Source organism: Gavialis gangeticus, unplaced genomic scaffold (genome assembly GCF_001723915.1).
Source record: "Gavialis gangeticus isolate Ggan-Ray unplaced genomic scaffold, GavGan_comp1, whole genome shotgun sequence".
Classification (NCBI taxonomy): Eukaryota; Metazoa; Chordata; order Crocodylia; family Gavialidae; genus Gavialis; species Gavialis gangeticus.
Window position 1 is genome coordinate 2,503,532 of NW_017728992.1, and position 14,128 is coordinate 2,517,659.

At 40.8% G+C, this 14,128-nt stretch overlaps 1 protein-coding gene across 3 annotated transcripts in view; it reads right to left on the reverse strand.

Annotated features, from left to right (window-relative positions):
• The window catches only part of FHOD3 (formin homology 2 domain containing 3), a 783,635-nt gene that overhangs the window by 196,192 nt on the left and 573,315 nt on the right, over positions 1-14,128 (reverse strand). For all 3 annotated transcript variants that reach the window (XM_019520693.1, XM_019520685.1, XM_019520696.1), the window contains exons 8-9: positions 9,455-9,566; positions 3,787-3,881 (exon numbers count right to left, since the gene is read on the reverse strand). In XM_019520693.1, the coding sequence (XP_019376238.1) occupies positions 3,787-3,881; positions 9,455-9,566 (207 nt within the window). The remainder of the gene's footprint in view (positions 1-3,786; positions 3,882-9,454; positions 9,567-14,128) is intronic.

The window sequence follows — 14,128 nt, forward strand, 5'->3', positions numbered from 1 at the left end:
CACACACACACACACACACACACACACACACACACACACACACACACACACACACACACAGAGCTTAGTTTCATATACAACACAACACTGCTTGGATTGGTGTCTAAACAGCGAGAGCCACTAGATGGCTCACAAACTGTACGAAGAGGTACTACCCAATCTATTATAGTGGTAGGTCAAGGTGCCTAAGAACATTAGCTAACTTTTCACTGCTTTCAGCTTGAAATAAATTTGTCTTGTGAGCCATTTCTGAAGCATTTGGTGCTGGCCAACGTCAGAAACTGGATGTTGGCCTAAACAGATCAGTATGGTGCAGTACAGTAATTCTTACGTTCCTAAAAATAGCACAGGCATGCCTGGTCACGGGCAGCCAGGTCTGGGGGTCACCCAGGGTCAGAAGAAGCAGCCAAGATCTGAGGCACATGTGCAGAGTTTGTGTACAGGGAATCCAGAAGATTTGCCTGGGGACTGCAGATCTAGAGGGTTGGGCAGAGCAAGGGGTCCTAAGGCCAGCTAGACTGCATATCCAGGAGACCAAATCAGAGTCAGGTAAGGGAGCCAGAGTCAAGCCAAACTCAAGATCCATGGGCAAGACAGGTCGGGTAGCCAGATAATCTGTCAGAGAGCCGGTAGAGGCACAAAACAAGGGTGAGGAATCTTGAATACAAAATTGAGTCTTGTTGCCCAGATGATTCCTCTTCTGGGTCAGGGGCTTTTACAGAAACGGATAAAGAGTCATCTGACCCTGGGCGGCCTCTGGTTGCAGGGACTGGGTGGGTGGCTAGGCCCAGATATCGGGTTCTGACCACCTATGTCTGCCCCAATGCTCAGCTGAGGAGGTGGCAGGCTAGGATAAGTGGCCATGCCAGGCAGGCTGAAGCCCCAGATTCAAGGCCATGGCCTGACAGGCACCTGAAAATGATGTGCTGGGGTAGAAGCGGTGTCAAGCTCTGAACTAAGGCAGCAATTCTTCTAGGACAACTGGATCCACAGGGCACTTGCTGCTGGTCCACAAGAGTGGGCTGGTGACATTGTGTTAACCTCTTTCCTGTAGGTGATCTGCTAGAACACATTACATCTTTTCAGCAGGGATCCCCCAAGCAGTATATTCATACAGCAAGGGTTTTTAATGTGATGCAGTTGTGAAAAAAGGCAAATGGAAGGAATTTCTTGGATATATCAGAAGAAGTACATGCCATACAGATAGGTAAGCATTAATGCTATAGTATGAGACTGGAAAAAAATGATCTAGAAAATAGTGCGTGGTTCTGGTGACTTCTGTTCAACAAAGAGGAATTTAAACAGGTGAGAGAAGGGTTACTTGGAAAATGGACTGACTATACAAGGTATGGAGAACCCATGAAACAGATGAGTCTATCAAACAGACCGTCTTACCTAGGCAAAGTCAAGGCTGAAAATGGATTATACGTGCTCTCAACAAACTCATGAGCAGTGGGAGGTTAACATCAGACTTAAAAAACCCATCAACTTCTCTTCTCATTATGATGTGGTCAACACTATGAATGTCATGTATTTGCCCACTGGCAAATACACAGACCACCTTCCTGCCTGCTCATGAGCACCTGAGGCAGCTACAACAATTTCTTACATAAGAAATAAAGACATGAATTGTCCCTTGATATTGTAGAAACCGCTGTCACATAATGTCTTCATACATTTATAAAGCTACATCTTCAGACTAGTTAGATCTTTTGTTTCCCCTGCTCCTATTGGAAGGTATTTTTTGGAATCCTTTCCTCTGATTCTTCTGCACAGATGTGCTGTGCTCTTTTCAGCATGAAATGCTCTTTTCTTTTAAAAAAAAATATAAAGATGTAACTTTTCCTAAAAAATGAAAGTTAGAAGGGATGATAGGCTCTTTCACATATTGCATAAAAGTCAGTAAGTAATGAAGTAATAAAACAAACAAACTTACTACAGCAAGTACTAAATGACTGAGGAATAACAACTGTGCAGTCGGGTGCACATATAGATGCACCCAGCGAGACCCAGGGTTAGTTTGAAGTGAACCATCTTGACATCAATAATGTGATTGGGGAGGGAGCTGGGAAAGGGAATCTAGCACTAACTGCCCCTGTCAGAGCAATATTAAACATTAATAAAGAAGATGTTTCACCACTAAAGCATTTAGTGTAGTCTTGAAGGAGGTAAATGGTAGGAGTTAACTGGGATCCTGATTTATGGCCATAACTCAGAATCCTTGAATGAATAGAATGAATTTAACAGTTTTGACTGGGACTAACATTCTGACCTACTAAGTAAAATTGTAAAGCAGTGTTATTTTGGTGCCTAAACACATCTTGGTTTCCTTTGTTCTTCAAAAAGGTCGGTTTTAAAGTTCTGACTCATTTGATTTGTTTAGCATTTAAAGGACATTTTTTCCTACCTCGTTTCTCATTTTATGAGATTTTAAGTATTCTTCTGCAAACACATGTACATATTTTAGATAATATTTAATTTTATAGTGGAATAACTACTGTAATAAAAGCCCTGGAGAACTACAAATGAGGAAGCAAAACTCACAAAACCTTCCCCTGACTTTTTTTTTAAACAGAAAGTGTCTCATTAGCAGTCAGCCCTGTTAAATTCATCACATTTGGGGAATAAGAAAAAAAAAATCAAATGTTCTTGAATGTCATATTCCTCACAAAGGTAGCCTTTGTAACCAAGCTTTTTACCAGGACTTGTTCACCTTTCTTTCCTTAAATGGTTTGTTACTTTCAGGTGTTGAATCTTGCATTAAAGTCAGGTGTGAATTTGAGGCAGGAACTCTGTCTGCACCACACCCAGAAAAGTGAGTCCTAATCCTGAATGTGGTTATTTGGGTGCTCCCGTGACATAAATAATAAAGGACAAGAATATCTGTTGTATTTGTTTACACTGGTAGGTTGGCATAATAGTCTGAGTTATCCTTCAGAAGGCTGCAGATGAGTGGACTACTCCATAAACTGCCTTCCTCAAGTGATTAAGCCTACCCTCTCCCAGTCTAAGAAATAAACCTCCCCATAGCCCTATAACAACCTGGCCCCTCAACTGAGCATCCCATTGCATGCCCTCAAACCTCTATACCCATCTCTTGTTATCTGAAAGCTGCCTAAGCCCTCACAGAGTTTAATATCACTGCAGAACTCAGCTTTCAAAAATGTCCCTCTTCTCAGTGACTGAGCTCTCTCCTGATCCAGTCATAACTCACTTGATCCAAGCTACTCACCTCAGCCAAACCTTAATAATAATCAACTCCTACTCAGTAAATACCCCGGTTTCACTCCCCCACTGAGCTACTATCAGATATGTTCCTCTTCTATTACCATGCTCTCCCAATTTCAAAGTGACAGTTAGCCTGGATATATAGTAACTTTCTAAGAGCTAAAGGTGGAGGGAGAAAACTCTCAGATCTGAATGTAATGGCCCTTGTTTGTTGACATCAAGCAATATTTGAGTATTTATTTTACACATAATAAAGACATATCAAGTGCCGCTCTTCCTATGGCATCTGCTTTTGTAAAAAAAATATATTTAAAAAATAGGGTAGCAATCCAGCTAGTGGCATTGCATTAGGACTATAAGTAGTGTGCTCTAGTTAAGGTTAATTCATATTGGCTTTGATGTGGACTTGTTACTGTTTGCACATCAAGTGCTATGGGACACAGGTTTGCCTTGTTACATGACTGCAAAATGGCTATGCCACCCTTGGACATTATGGAAAAGTGACATGACTAATTATATTGTTATGGATAATGGTATTACTTCATTAAAACAATCAACCTTGTTAACTAAGGTCATTGCATAGACCAGCAGCTCAGTATCAACTCCATCCTTTTCCTCCAGGATTTCCATGATGTTGGACCATGGCTTGGCACCTAAGAGGAAAGTAGAAACCATTGGCGAGTGGGTAATTCATTACACATTCAAGAACAATGACTGGTTGAGGCAGTATGTACCATAGCTTTAGAACAGCAAATGGTTATAGATTTCTTAACAAATAATGTGTACACTAACGTTTCAATGGATCAGTATCCATATCCATGTTTCTAATAACGTTAGAAATCTCTAATGTATTAGGAAAAATATCTTTTTTAATAAAATAAAAAGCACTGTATAGAATCCAAGTTTATGTATATTGGATAAAAGACATAAATCCAAGTCAATAGAGAAGTGTTATATTTTTTGTCTTGATGCTTACTCAAATATTTTAATAACACTACCATGCATCCCTCCACTCTTCAAAGATGTTTCTCTCAATTTTGCCCAGCAAGGCCAAAACCTGTCTGTTATAAAATCACATCCATTTTCAATCATCTACTTACCAAATGTGCAAAGAGCTTAATGGACTATTGTTCCAAACAAAAACATTTGGAAGGCCTTTGGAAAAATGGGTAGGAAACTCAAGCTAACATATTTTATGTAAGATACTTTATACAACCATAACATTTATTCAGATAAGCCTGAGACAGATGCATTTACCCAAAAATGGTTTACACAGATCTATCATGGAAACAAGACCAAATCATAATAAAAGACCATCATTTAGATTATTGTAACACAGGCAAATCAGAAAGTTAACAGCTACTTGGTTAGAAAGATTTATTCAGCTGGAACAGCAAAGTTAGAGGAGTTTTTCAACTGCTTAGAAAAAAACCCAGATTATTCTTAACAGAAATTCACCTCCACAGCATGCTTGGCAGGATACGGTGTAGTAAAACACTCAGACAAAGAAAATCAAACCGTTCTTCACCAAAACTTTAATTCTTGTTTCACTGAGGATCCTGAGAAAAGATGCTGTAGCCTAACAATTAACCCTTTGCTAAGTGTCGCATACACCATGTGTGTATATCGCAACATTTTGAGAAAACTCTAATTTGTATCTTGCCATACATCTTCCACTGACTAACATGGAAGCTCAAACAGTGGAAATTATAGAGTGCAAAGGTTCTTATAAATAAACATCTAGACAGCAGATTCTTCTGATTTTGGGTTCATCTATGCTTCTCAATGTCAATATTTTCCAACACCCGCTGCTGCAAAACAGAACAGGAAGTTTCCATCTTTCACAGCACTGCACAATGTGCGCTCAACACCTTTTTTCTCCCCCAGTATACTTATGTTTTCATATTAATTAAAACGCTGCCCTTTATGGAGCTTTTCCAGCTCCATAAGTCCTCTGTTCACTAGTTTCTATAAGCAGACATCATGCAGAAAGCATATGTTCAAAAGACATGTGGAACAAATTCACTTGGTTCAAAGATGACACATGATCAGTAGGAATGATACCCTAGCTACAAAAATGTTTTCCTGTGGTGTTTAAAGACAAATAATAAATGAAGAAAATGTGAGAGAAGGGGGTAGAGGAGAAACAAAACAGGACCAATTATATGAGCCTGACCTATAACAGTGCCATTTGTAAGGAAGTGAATTGCCAAAAACATGACATATTAATGACTTAATCCATGCCTTATGATTCAGTGAAAGTCCTTCTAGGGCAAAGTGCCTTTTATTTGCAGCCAGACAGATCTCATGTGATTGGAACAATCAAGGTTTGTTTTTTTTAATGCAAATACAACATTCTTGTGCATGGATGTCTTTATGTTCCTCACTGCTAGCAGAGGACTTTCATACTCTTCTCTGTTTTCATACAAACATGACACCTACTATTACCTACAAAAGTCCAACCTTATCCAGCCCATACCCATGTTTCTTTACTGCTGCCAGGAAACACATTTTTATAATGATTATATTATTATTTTTAGAAAACCTATTCATTGGCACAGTTATCAGTAAGCCAGTCCAGCAGTAATCCATCTTCTTTTCATATGGCATTAGACAGCTGTTGCCTACAAAAGGCCATGTCTGAACCTAACATACAAAATGGAAGTTTTGTATAAGATCCACAGCTGGTGACTTTGATGGACTTAGTATAAGATGTACCAGCTGAGAATGTGGCTTTTTGCATTCTCTTAATAGCTATGGATTCCCCTTCAGTTGAAGTGCTATGGTTTGGTTGGTTCCTTAATTGGTGGGATTTTTGTTTTGCTTTTTTTGTTTTGTTTTGTTTTCCAGGGTGTAGAATGAGTCTAGCTTTATCTCTTAAAAAAAAAAGTAGCCATGGATGGTATCCACCACAAGATAAAATGAGGAGCTTGTGGTAAAATAGCATACGTTATAATATCATATCACATTATTTTGAGTCACTGACTCTTTTTCCAACTCTCCTTAAAGGATGTGTGTATGAATTTGTCCGTATCTAATAAAAAATGAACATGAGGGCAAGGAAATAATTTTCTGCTTACATAAAACCCAGGAGAAGGCTAATACCACAGGTGAGGGCTGAGGCACCGCTGGTAGAGCTGCGTGAGGATTTGTCCACATACAAAGGGTACATCTCTGACAGTCTTAAAGAACTAAGTATTGACACTTATCTTTGGAAAGACTTCTGCACCTTCTATACTTGAATATTTCAACAAGTGCACTGGGCTGATAATACAGGCCATTTACAAATCACATAATGGCAGCCAATGCAGCAGAAATAACATACACAAACAGGATATAACGACCGGTTCAGGCAAAGACTTAAATCCATTATTAAAAAAGATGCGTCTAATAAAGATGCCCCTGGAGACGCTGCAGAATTCTGAGACCACATTTCAGCTCCTAATATAGCACTCCAAGGGTCTTAAATTGAAAGGGCAATGAATTCCATCCCAGCTAAGAAGAGATGGCAGAAAAAAACTGAAATGAAAAACTCAAGCAAGAGGATACTCCACATATATTAAGGCCTGATCGGCTTGTATCCATTATTAAATCAGGAGCTTCTCTGAAGTTTTGGTTTTCACATAGATGTATTCTAGCACGGAAACCAGATGGGAACACTTGAAAGCAGGGTTGAATTATTGGGGGGGTTGAGTTGTTAATCATATGTGGTACACATGCTAAGGAATTATGTCATAACTCATCACCTCACACGTGGCATGAAATACTGAACATTTTGCAAAGCAGCACTGCACTTAATTAATTAGCTGCAAGATTTATGATTAAATATCCAAAAAGACACAAAACTTATTTAGTTCCCTTTTATTTCCACCTGATAAATGGATCATTTAAAGCGGGTTGCCACTATCTCAAGTTGGTCATTAGTAAATATAATAAAAAGACAGCACCATTCCAACTAAAAAAGAAACTCTTCTACAGATGATTTAAAAAGGAACTAAGGAGATAGGAAAAGAAAGCATACCTGTCTCTCTTCCTCTTTTTTACTGAAGTCTGGAAGAATTTCTACGATAATTGTGGGGGCCTTATTTTGAAAAAGCATGCTGAAGCGTTAAAGGATAAGTTATTCAAGAGCCCCGAAGGCAAATCTGCCTACCTACTAGTATAATCCCCCACTTTGCTTTTAACAATTATCCATCTAACCAAAAGCATCTTTTGTTCAGACATTTTATGTTGATTTTGAAGTTTTTTATTACTTTTTCTGGGATGAAATGCAGGCTTGAGACCATCCTACAGGATATAAAAGGGGATGTACAACACATGGTAGCATGTTTTGCCCCTTTTTTAATTTAATGAGGTTTTCTAGCATGTGAACAGGCAGTGATTCAAACACATTGAGAATATAAGTGACTTCAGAGGGCTGAGGAAATACTATGATTGGCTATAAAAATAAATCACAGAACTCACAATTACGCGAGCAGGCTAACTATGTTTCTGCTGTACAGCAAGTTTATGGGGTTTAATTCAAAACAGATAATCCATCTGAACAGGCCCATTTTTTTTAAAAAATCCTTTGCCTTACCACCTTCCTACAGATGATTTATAGATCTTTTAGCCTTTTTAACATGCCCCTTCTGATAGTAAAAATGCAAAACAGGGTAACTTTCCCCTCCTCTTCTGCATCACTCTGCCCCCAAAGTCCACATCCCCAATGATTTGTTTTATTTTAGTCATATCAAGTTGTTTTATAGAAGTTTGGCCACAAGGAGACCATTCCACAGACCTTTGCTTAAACTTCTGTGTGTTCAAGACCACAACAATGGGTCTGCAGTCCCAAATACCCAACTCAGAGTCAAAGGAACATTTCAAATCAAAAGAGCATGTCTTGGGAGTTTAGCAATATTTTTGTGGGAAGAGGAAAGAAAGGGGTGTAAGGAAGGGAGAGGGGAGGAAGACAAAACCAACACTTTTATTCCATTCTTATTTATGGGAATTTTTTGTCCAATTATTTTTGCCTAGTTTTAAAGAGTAACAGATCTCAACACATAAGGTCTTCTGGAGGATTTATTTCAATGTAAAAGTGTTTTTTTTTAATTTACAGTCTGAACTGACACTATTTTATTTTCCTTAGAGTCTTTTAGAGTCTTGAGAATATTGCTTACATTTAAGATAGGGTTTGCCAGTTTGTTTGTTTCAAGTACATTTCACCTACCTGCCAGATTTTGGTATGCATATTCATATTGGATAATATCTTCTAAGGATGTGTGTGTATTCTATTTGGATTCAGATTTGGCTCAGATCAGGGGACAGTGATTTGATTAGTTGATTTGGATCACTGTCTCGATTCAATTCGGCCGAATCCGAATCTGAAGATTCGATGCTGAATCAGAGAATCAGCAATTTGGCCACAGACACAGCTTTAAATGTTTTTTCTACATACCTCAAGGTACCAGGCGTGGCTTGTGAACCCTGAGATGGTGGGGTGGATGGATCGTCCCACAGAAGCATGGGGGGCCCCGTGCGCTCAGTGGTGGACCCCCCTCTTGCGTCCACCCCTCTCAGCGATCAGCTGTGGGGGGACCCCAGGTCTCTCCCCCAGACCTAGGAGGCACCAGTCACCGAGCCAGGGAGTGCAGGTCCCTTGTGCGCTCCGTGGTAGACCCAGAAGTGGACTGGAAGTGCTTCTGGTCCACTTCTGGGTCCACTGCTGAGCATGTTGGGGACCCCCCACCGGGCTCACCGCCTCAGCATCTCAGCATTCATGAGCTGCCTGCTACCTTGAGGTATGTAGAAAAAACATTTAAAGCTGTGTCTATGTCCGAATCATCAAATCTCTCCGAATCAATTTGGAGGGTTCCAATTCAATTGGGAGAGATTAAAAGGTCTCCTGATTTGATTTGGATTCCAAGATTTGGCCGCTGAATCAGGCCAAATCTCTGCCGAATTGAATCAGTGACTTAAGCTTTGCACAGACTTAGTATCTTCCACTAACAGTGCTACTGTAATCTATATTCACAGAAGAAGGCAGCTTTGTGCTGCATTACTATCTAAAAATCTACCTTTTAATAAAGAAAGCAAGAAGACTTGTAAAATCAGTGTGTGACGGAATCACAGATCTTGATTTCGAGTCAAAAACTGACAGATGCATGCTACACGAAAAATTGTGTTGTCACGAAAATCCATGGCTTTAGTGGCCTATTATTTCACCCTGTATGATCAGGGTACTCACCTCTCTTGTCATCCACTGTGGACACTGCCTGGATTAAAAGTGGCGCGTTGGATTCTGTGTATTCCACAAACACTAGCAGTAGCTTCAGAGCTGTCTTTACCACCAAGCGGAACTGGAAGAAAAGAAAGAGGCTTATCACTCAGCTGTTAGGAGCCTTCCCAGATGTTCTGTGTGCAACTGTATGAAATATTTTGTTCTTTGGGAAGGGATGGCAATAATATTAGAAATTTAAGCAATGGTGTGCCTAAATAAAAGATCTGCACATCCAGTTAACCTAGCAGTTCCATGGTAAAACAGTACTCTACCAATTATATGTCATTCATCTGGCTCCCAAAATAAGGCTTCTGAATGCATTATAAAGTGACATTTAATTACATTTTTTTCATAAATTGCAAGTACTTAGCATGGGTAAAATTTAAATTCCCCACCATTTCATGATACAATGTTCCCCTACTTTCACCTTCTTTCCCTATAATATTTCTATTTATGTGCATTAAACCTACTGAAATTCACTAAATATGAAGAATGGAGAAAGTGGGATGATTCCTGATGGCCCCAAAGTTTGTTATCGTAAAAGGGGGCCTTTGTGATTTTTTGGACAGGAACACTATAACCTGCTAATCAGAGAAAAACAACAACAAAATAATCTGTCTGTGGGCAGAGTAAGTCCTCCCAGGAGCCAGAGTTCAGCAAAGACAGAGCTTTGACTTTTACAGAGAAATGCTGACCTGACTGAAACCGATGGCAAAACTTTAATTGACTTCAGTGGAATTAGGGCTTCATCCACAGACTTCACAGTAAGACAGGAGGTTTTGCCTTTCACATAATTTTTCAAAGTACATATATACCTGCACAGACCTGATTACTAATAAACCCTTTCCTGCAAGGTAAATTCCACTGAATAGCAGAGTTTCATATATAAAGGTGTTTGGAGGGGAGAAAGGCTTTTAAACAGACAGTGTATATGCTAGGTGGAAGGAACAATAACAAATGGCTGTTCATGAGACAAAACTATTGTAGTCTCAGTTTTCCAAAAGCAGGAATAAAGCTGAATATAGGGCAACAGACTCATAGTTGCTCTTAGAAATACAAAGTAAGAAAACTGATCCTATGTAAAACTAGGTATTTAAAAGTTTTTTAGGTTTATCTGTGTTCTCTCTCTGCAACAGAGCTACTTACCATCTTGAAGAACATCTGCTTAGGTAGCTATTGCATGGCTGTTATTTCCTCCTTATTCAATTAAATGTTTTACCTACTTAATATTCAAGATGTTCTCACACTGAGGCAAGATTCCCTCAAAATAATCCATACACTGCTGTTTTATCACATTAATTTGGTAGGCAGTACAGTATTGGAAACAAAGCTCCACAAATCTTAAAATGTTTTCCCATTCTAATGTAGTGTCTCAAAAACCATTGCTTCAAGGACATATGGACTGTCTGTCGGTGATGCTTATCCATTTTGCATTACCTGAGTTTTTGAGGGTCTCACAATCTTTACTGTGTAGCAAGGCAGTACTCCTACAAGGGAAGGAAGTGCCACTGTACAGATGGGGAACATTTACACAGCAATCAGAAGTGAGGCAGCAGCAGTTACAGGTAAGCCCAAGCTATCTGTGGGGTATGTCTGACTTGCAGTGACTGCAGATTGTGTAGCCTTAACCAAGTTAGCTATCTTAGGTACTTTTAGCAGTGGAGCCAAACAGTGTAGTGGACAGTGTGGGCAAACCAGCTAAGTACAAGCCCAACTTAAAGTCAGGCAACTCATGCTGAGCTGAACACTGGAATACTACTGGCCATGTTGCTAATAATATCTACGCTTCAGTCACTGCAATCCTGGCATATTACAAATCTCACTAGCATGTTGATTGTAGTGAAGCCATAGTAACAACGGCTTCAGTGTGGGCTGTATAAGTTTGCTAGAATACCTTGGTTCTTCCTTGGTTGGTTAGTCTTCCCTGTAGTCCGTATAGTTACTGCTTTATTGATGCTGGAAGGGGTTACACTTCTCATTTACAAACTGGGTTTACTGAACTAAGCATTACATAAACATTTAAACAGGGTCCCACTTCTGGAAAGCTTGCAATGAAAGATCCAAGGGAATCTTACAACAAGGTTGCACTTCAGTGTTGATTGTTTGAATATGGTAGTAGTACCTGGTAGCAGAGTCAATAGAGTTTCCTTTGAACAAACAGCCATTAGATATTAGTCTTTTAAAATATCCTTTTTTCCACACAATGACAGAGGGATATTCTGTAATCCCTTTGCATTCCAACTGTTGGTCCTGGCTGTCCTCAGTGCTCTGGTAAGCCCAGTTATTTTCCTGCTCAACTTGAATCAGCTACACTACAAATCCCAGAAAGGCCTAAGGCCAGCATGGCTGCTTAAGGATAATAAGATTTTAGCCTTTGGATTTACTGAGATTTAGAGAGCCTGATTTTCTGAGTGCTCTCTGCAGATGCCAACACATGGTGCTTAACAAAGTGCTAGACCACTAGACACGTGGTGGGCACATTCTAGATGCAAGTTTTGGAGGAAGTGAACATGCTAGGTATTTTATCCCTTTTTGACACACAGCTTATAACCTCATATTATTTTGGCAGTAAGAGGATGCTTCTAATTTAGTTCTTTAACTAAATTGCATTTTTCCTGAATTCATGTCTCCTAAGAGCATAAAAGAGCAAACACAATAACTAATAAAAGTTGGAAAATAGGTATGTATGAAACCACAGGCCAAAACTCATTTTCCACTAGTCAGTGATCCGTTTGATGGAAAACATTTGTAGACACTGATGACTGTTTCCCATTACCAGAATGCAGCTCTGATCCCCCACATCCTCAGACGACAGCAGTACAAGTAGGAAAGGTAAAGAAAAGGACAACAAGGATGGTTGGGGGCATGGAGATGCTGCTGTATGAGGCAAGACTACATAGGCTAGGACTTTTGAGCTGAGATAAAAGATGGAAGGGGATGTGAAAGAGATCTATAAAATCATAAATAGCATGAGGAAAGTAAATAGGGAACCACTATTTACCATCTCTCACAATACTAAAACCAAGGGACTTGCAAGGGAATTATTAGCCAAAACAAACAAAAGGAAGTCCTTTTCACAAAGCATGCAATTAACTTGTAGAATTCATTGCCATACAAAGTTGTAAAGGCTGATAATTTAACTATATTCATAATAGGACTGGATAAATACATGCAGGATAAGTCTATCAGTGGTTATTAAACACAATTGCTAGGGGTACCACAGCAGTCCCCCAGTGCTTGAAGAAGGGTGTTTATGACTAAAAGCTTGCAAAGAACTTTTCCCCAACTATTTAATTGGTCTAATAAAAGATATAACATCTACCCAAAGAACCTTGCAAACCTCTAGGGTATGAGTTCCTAGGCCTCTGAATGCTGGAAGCTGTAAAGGAAGAGGGGTAAGGGACAGGACAGTCTGGACATACAGAGCACAGAAACCCTTTAGCTTAGCATCCACATACTGCCATTTTAGAGGACAGGATATCAGGCTAGATGAACCTGTGGTCTGACCCAGTATGCCATCTTTTATGTTACCGTGTTTTCTTGGTGTTACCAAGACCAATTTCCAGGGAACTGAAAGAGGCTGTGGGTCAGATACATACCATGAATAGCATATGACATTATTGAAAGCACTCATTTTTTCTGAATGATACAGCTTCAGGAAGGACAAGCATAAAAATCACAGTATAAAAAAGTGCCAGATGACCCCTTAATTTATTTGGCACAATGCCTACACAGGTCTGAGACCATCAGGGATCCCATATCCCAAAGTTTGAAATAACAGTCAGGCATTGCAAAAATTCCAGCTTTACATTACTGGGAGACATCTCAGACAGAAATAAGAGTATTTTATAGAGGTGCAGTGATACATTGGTCCCATATTGAATCGCCACTGATATAGGGAAACTACACATTATTGGAAATCGGCTTTTTTTGCCTGATGTGGCTGATAAATGCCCCATGCATACACACAGCTACAGCATGCACACGATCAGGAGTGCAGCCTGGCAGCTTGGAGAGCAGTCTGATAAGTCTGGTGTGGGGGAATACTGGGGGGAGATTGAGGCCCCGTGGTGAGGGAGGGAATGGGGCTGGGGCAGGTGCTGCTCAGCCAGGGCAGGATGTGGGACGGAGCCATGAGCGGCTCGTCTAGAGGTTGCAGGGGGATGAAGCTGCTGCAGCTGTCCGCACCCTGGGAGGGCATGGGGAGCGCATGCTCCCAGATCTGAGCGGGGTGGGCTGCTGCTGCGGGCTGGGCCCAGGAATGTGCCGGGCTCTTTGCAGCAGGGGGCTGGGCTCGGCTGTGCTTGAGGTGGGCAGGGGTGCTGGGAGGGAGCTACGGAGAGGGGGTCAATGGTGAATTTTGGGGTGGTTGCAGCCCCCCCCATAGCCTCCTCCCAGTGCCACCACTGCCGCCTACTCCAAGCACAGTCTGGTCCAGCCCCTGGCTGGGAAGAGCCCAGCGCAATCCAGGCTCGAGCCTGCAGCAGCAGCCTGCCCCACCCCACATACAGATCATGAGACAACTCCCCCCCTGCCATGCCCACCTGGGGTGTGTGCAACGGCGGTAGCTACTGCCCCAGCATCCCCCAGACAAGCCGCTTGCCCTGCCCTTCCCCGGATCAGCAGTGCCTGCCCCAGCCA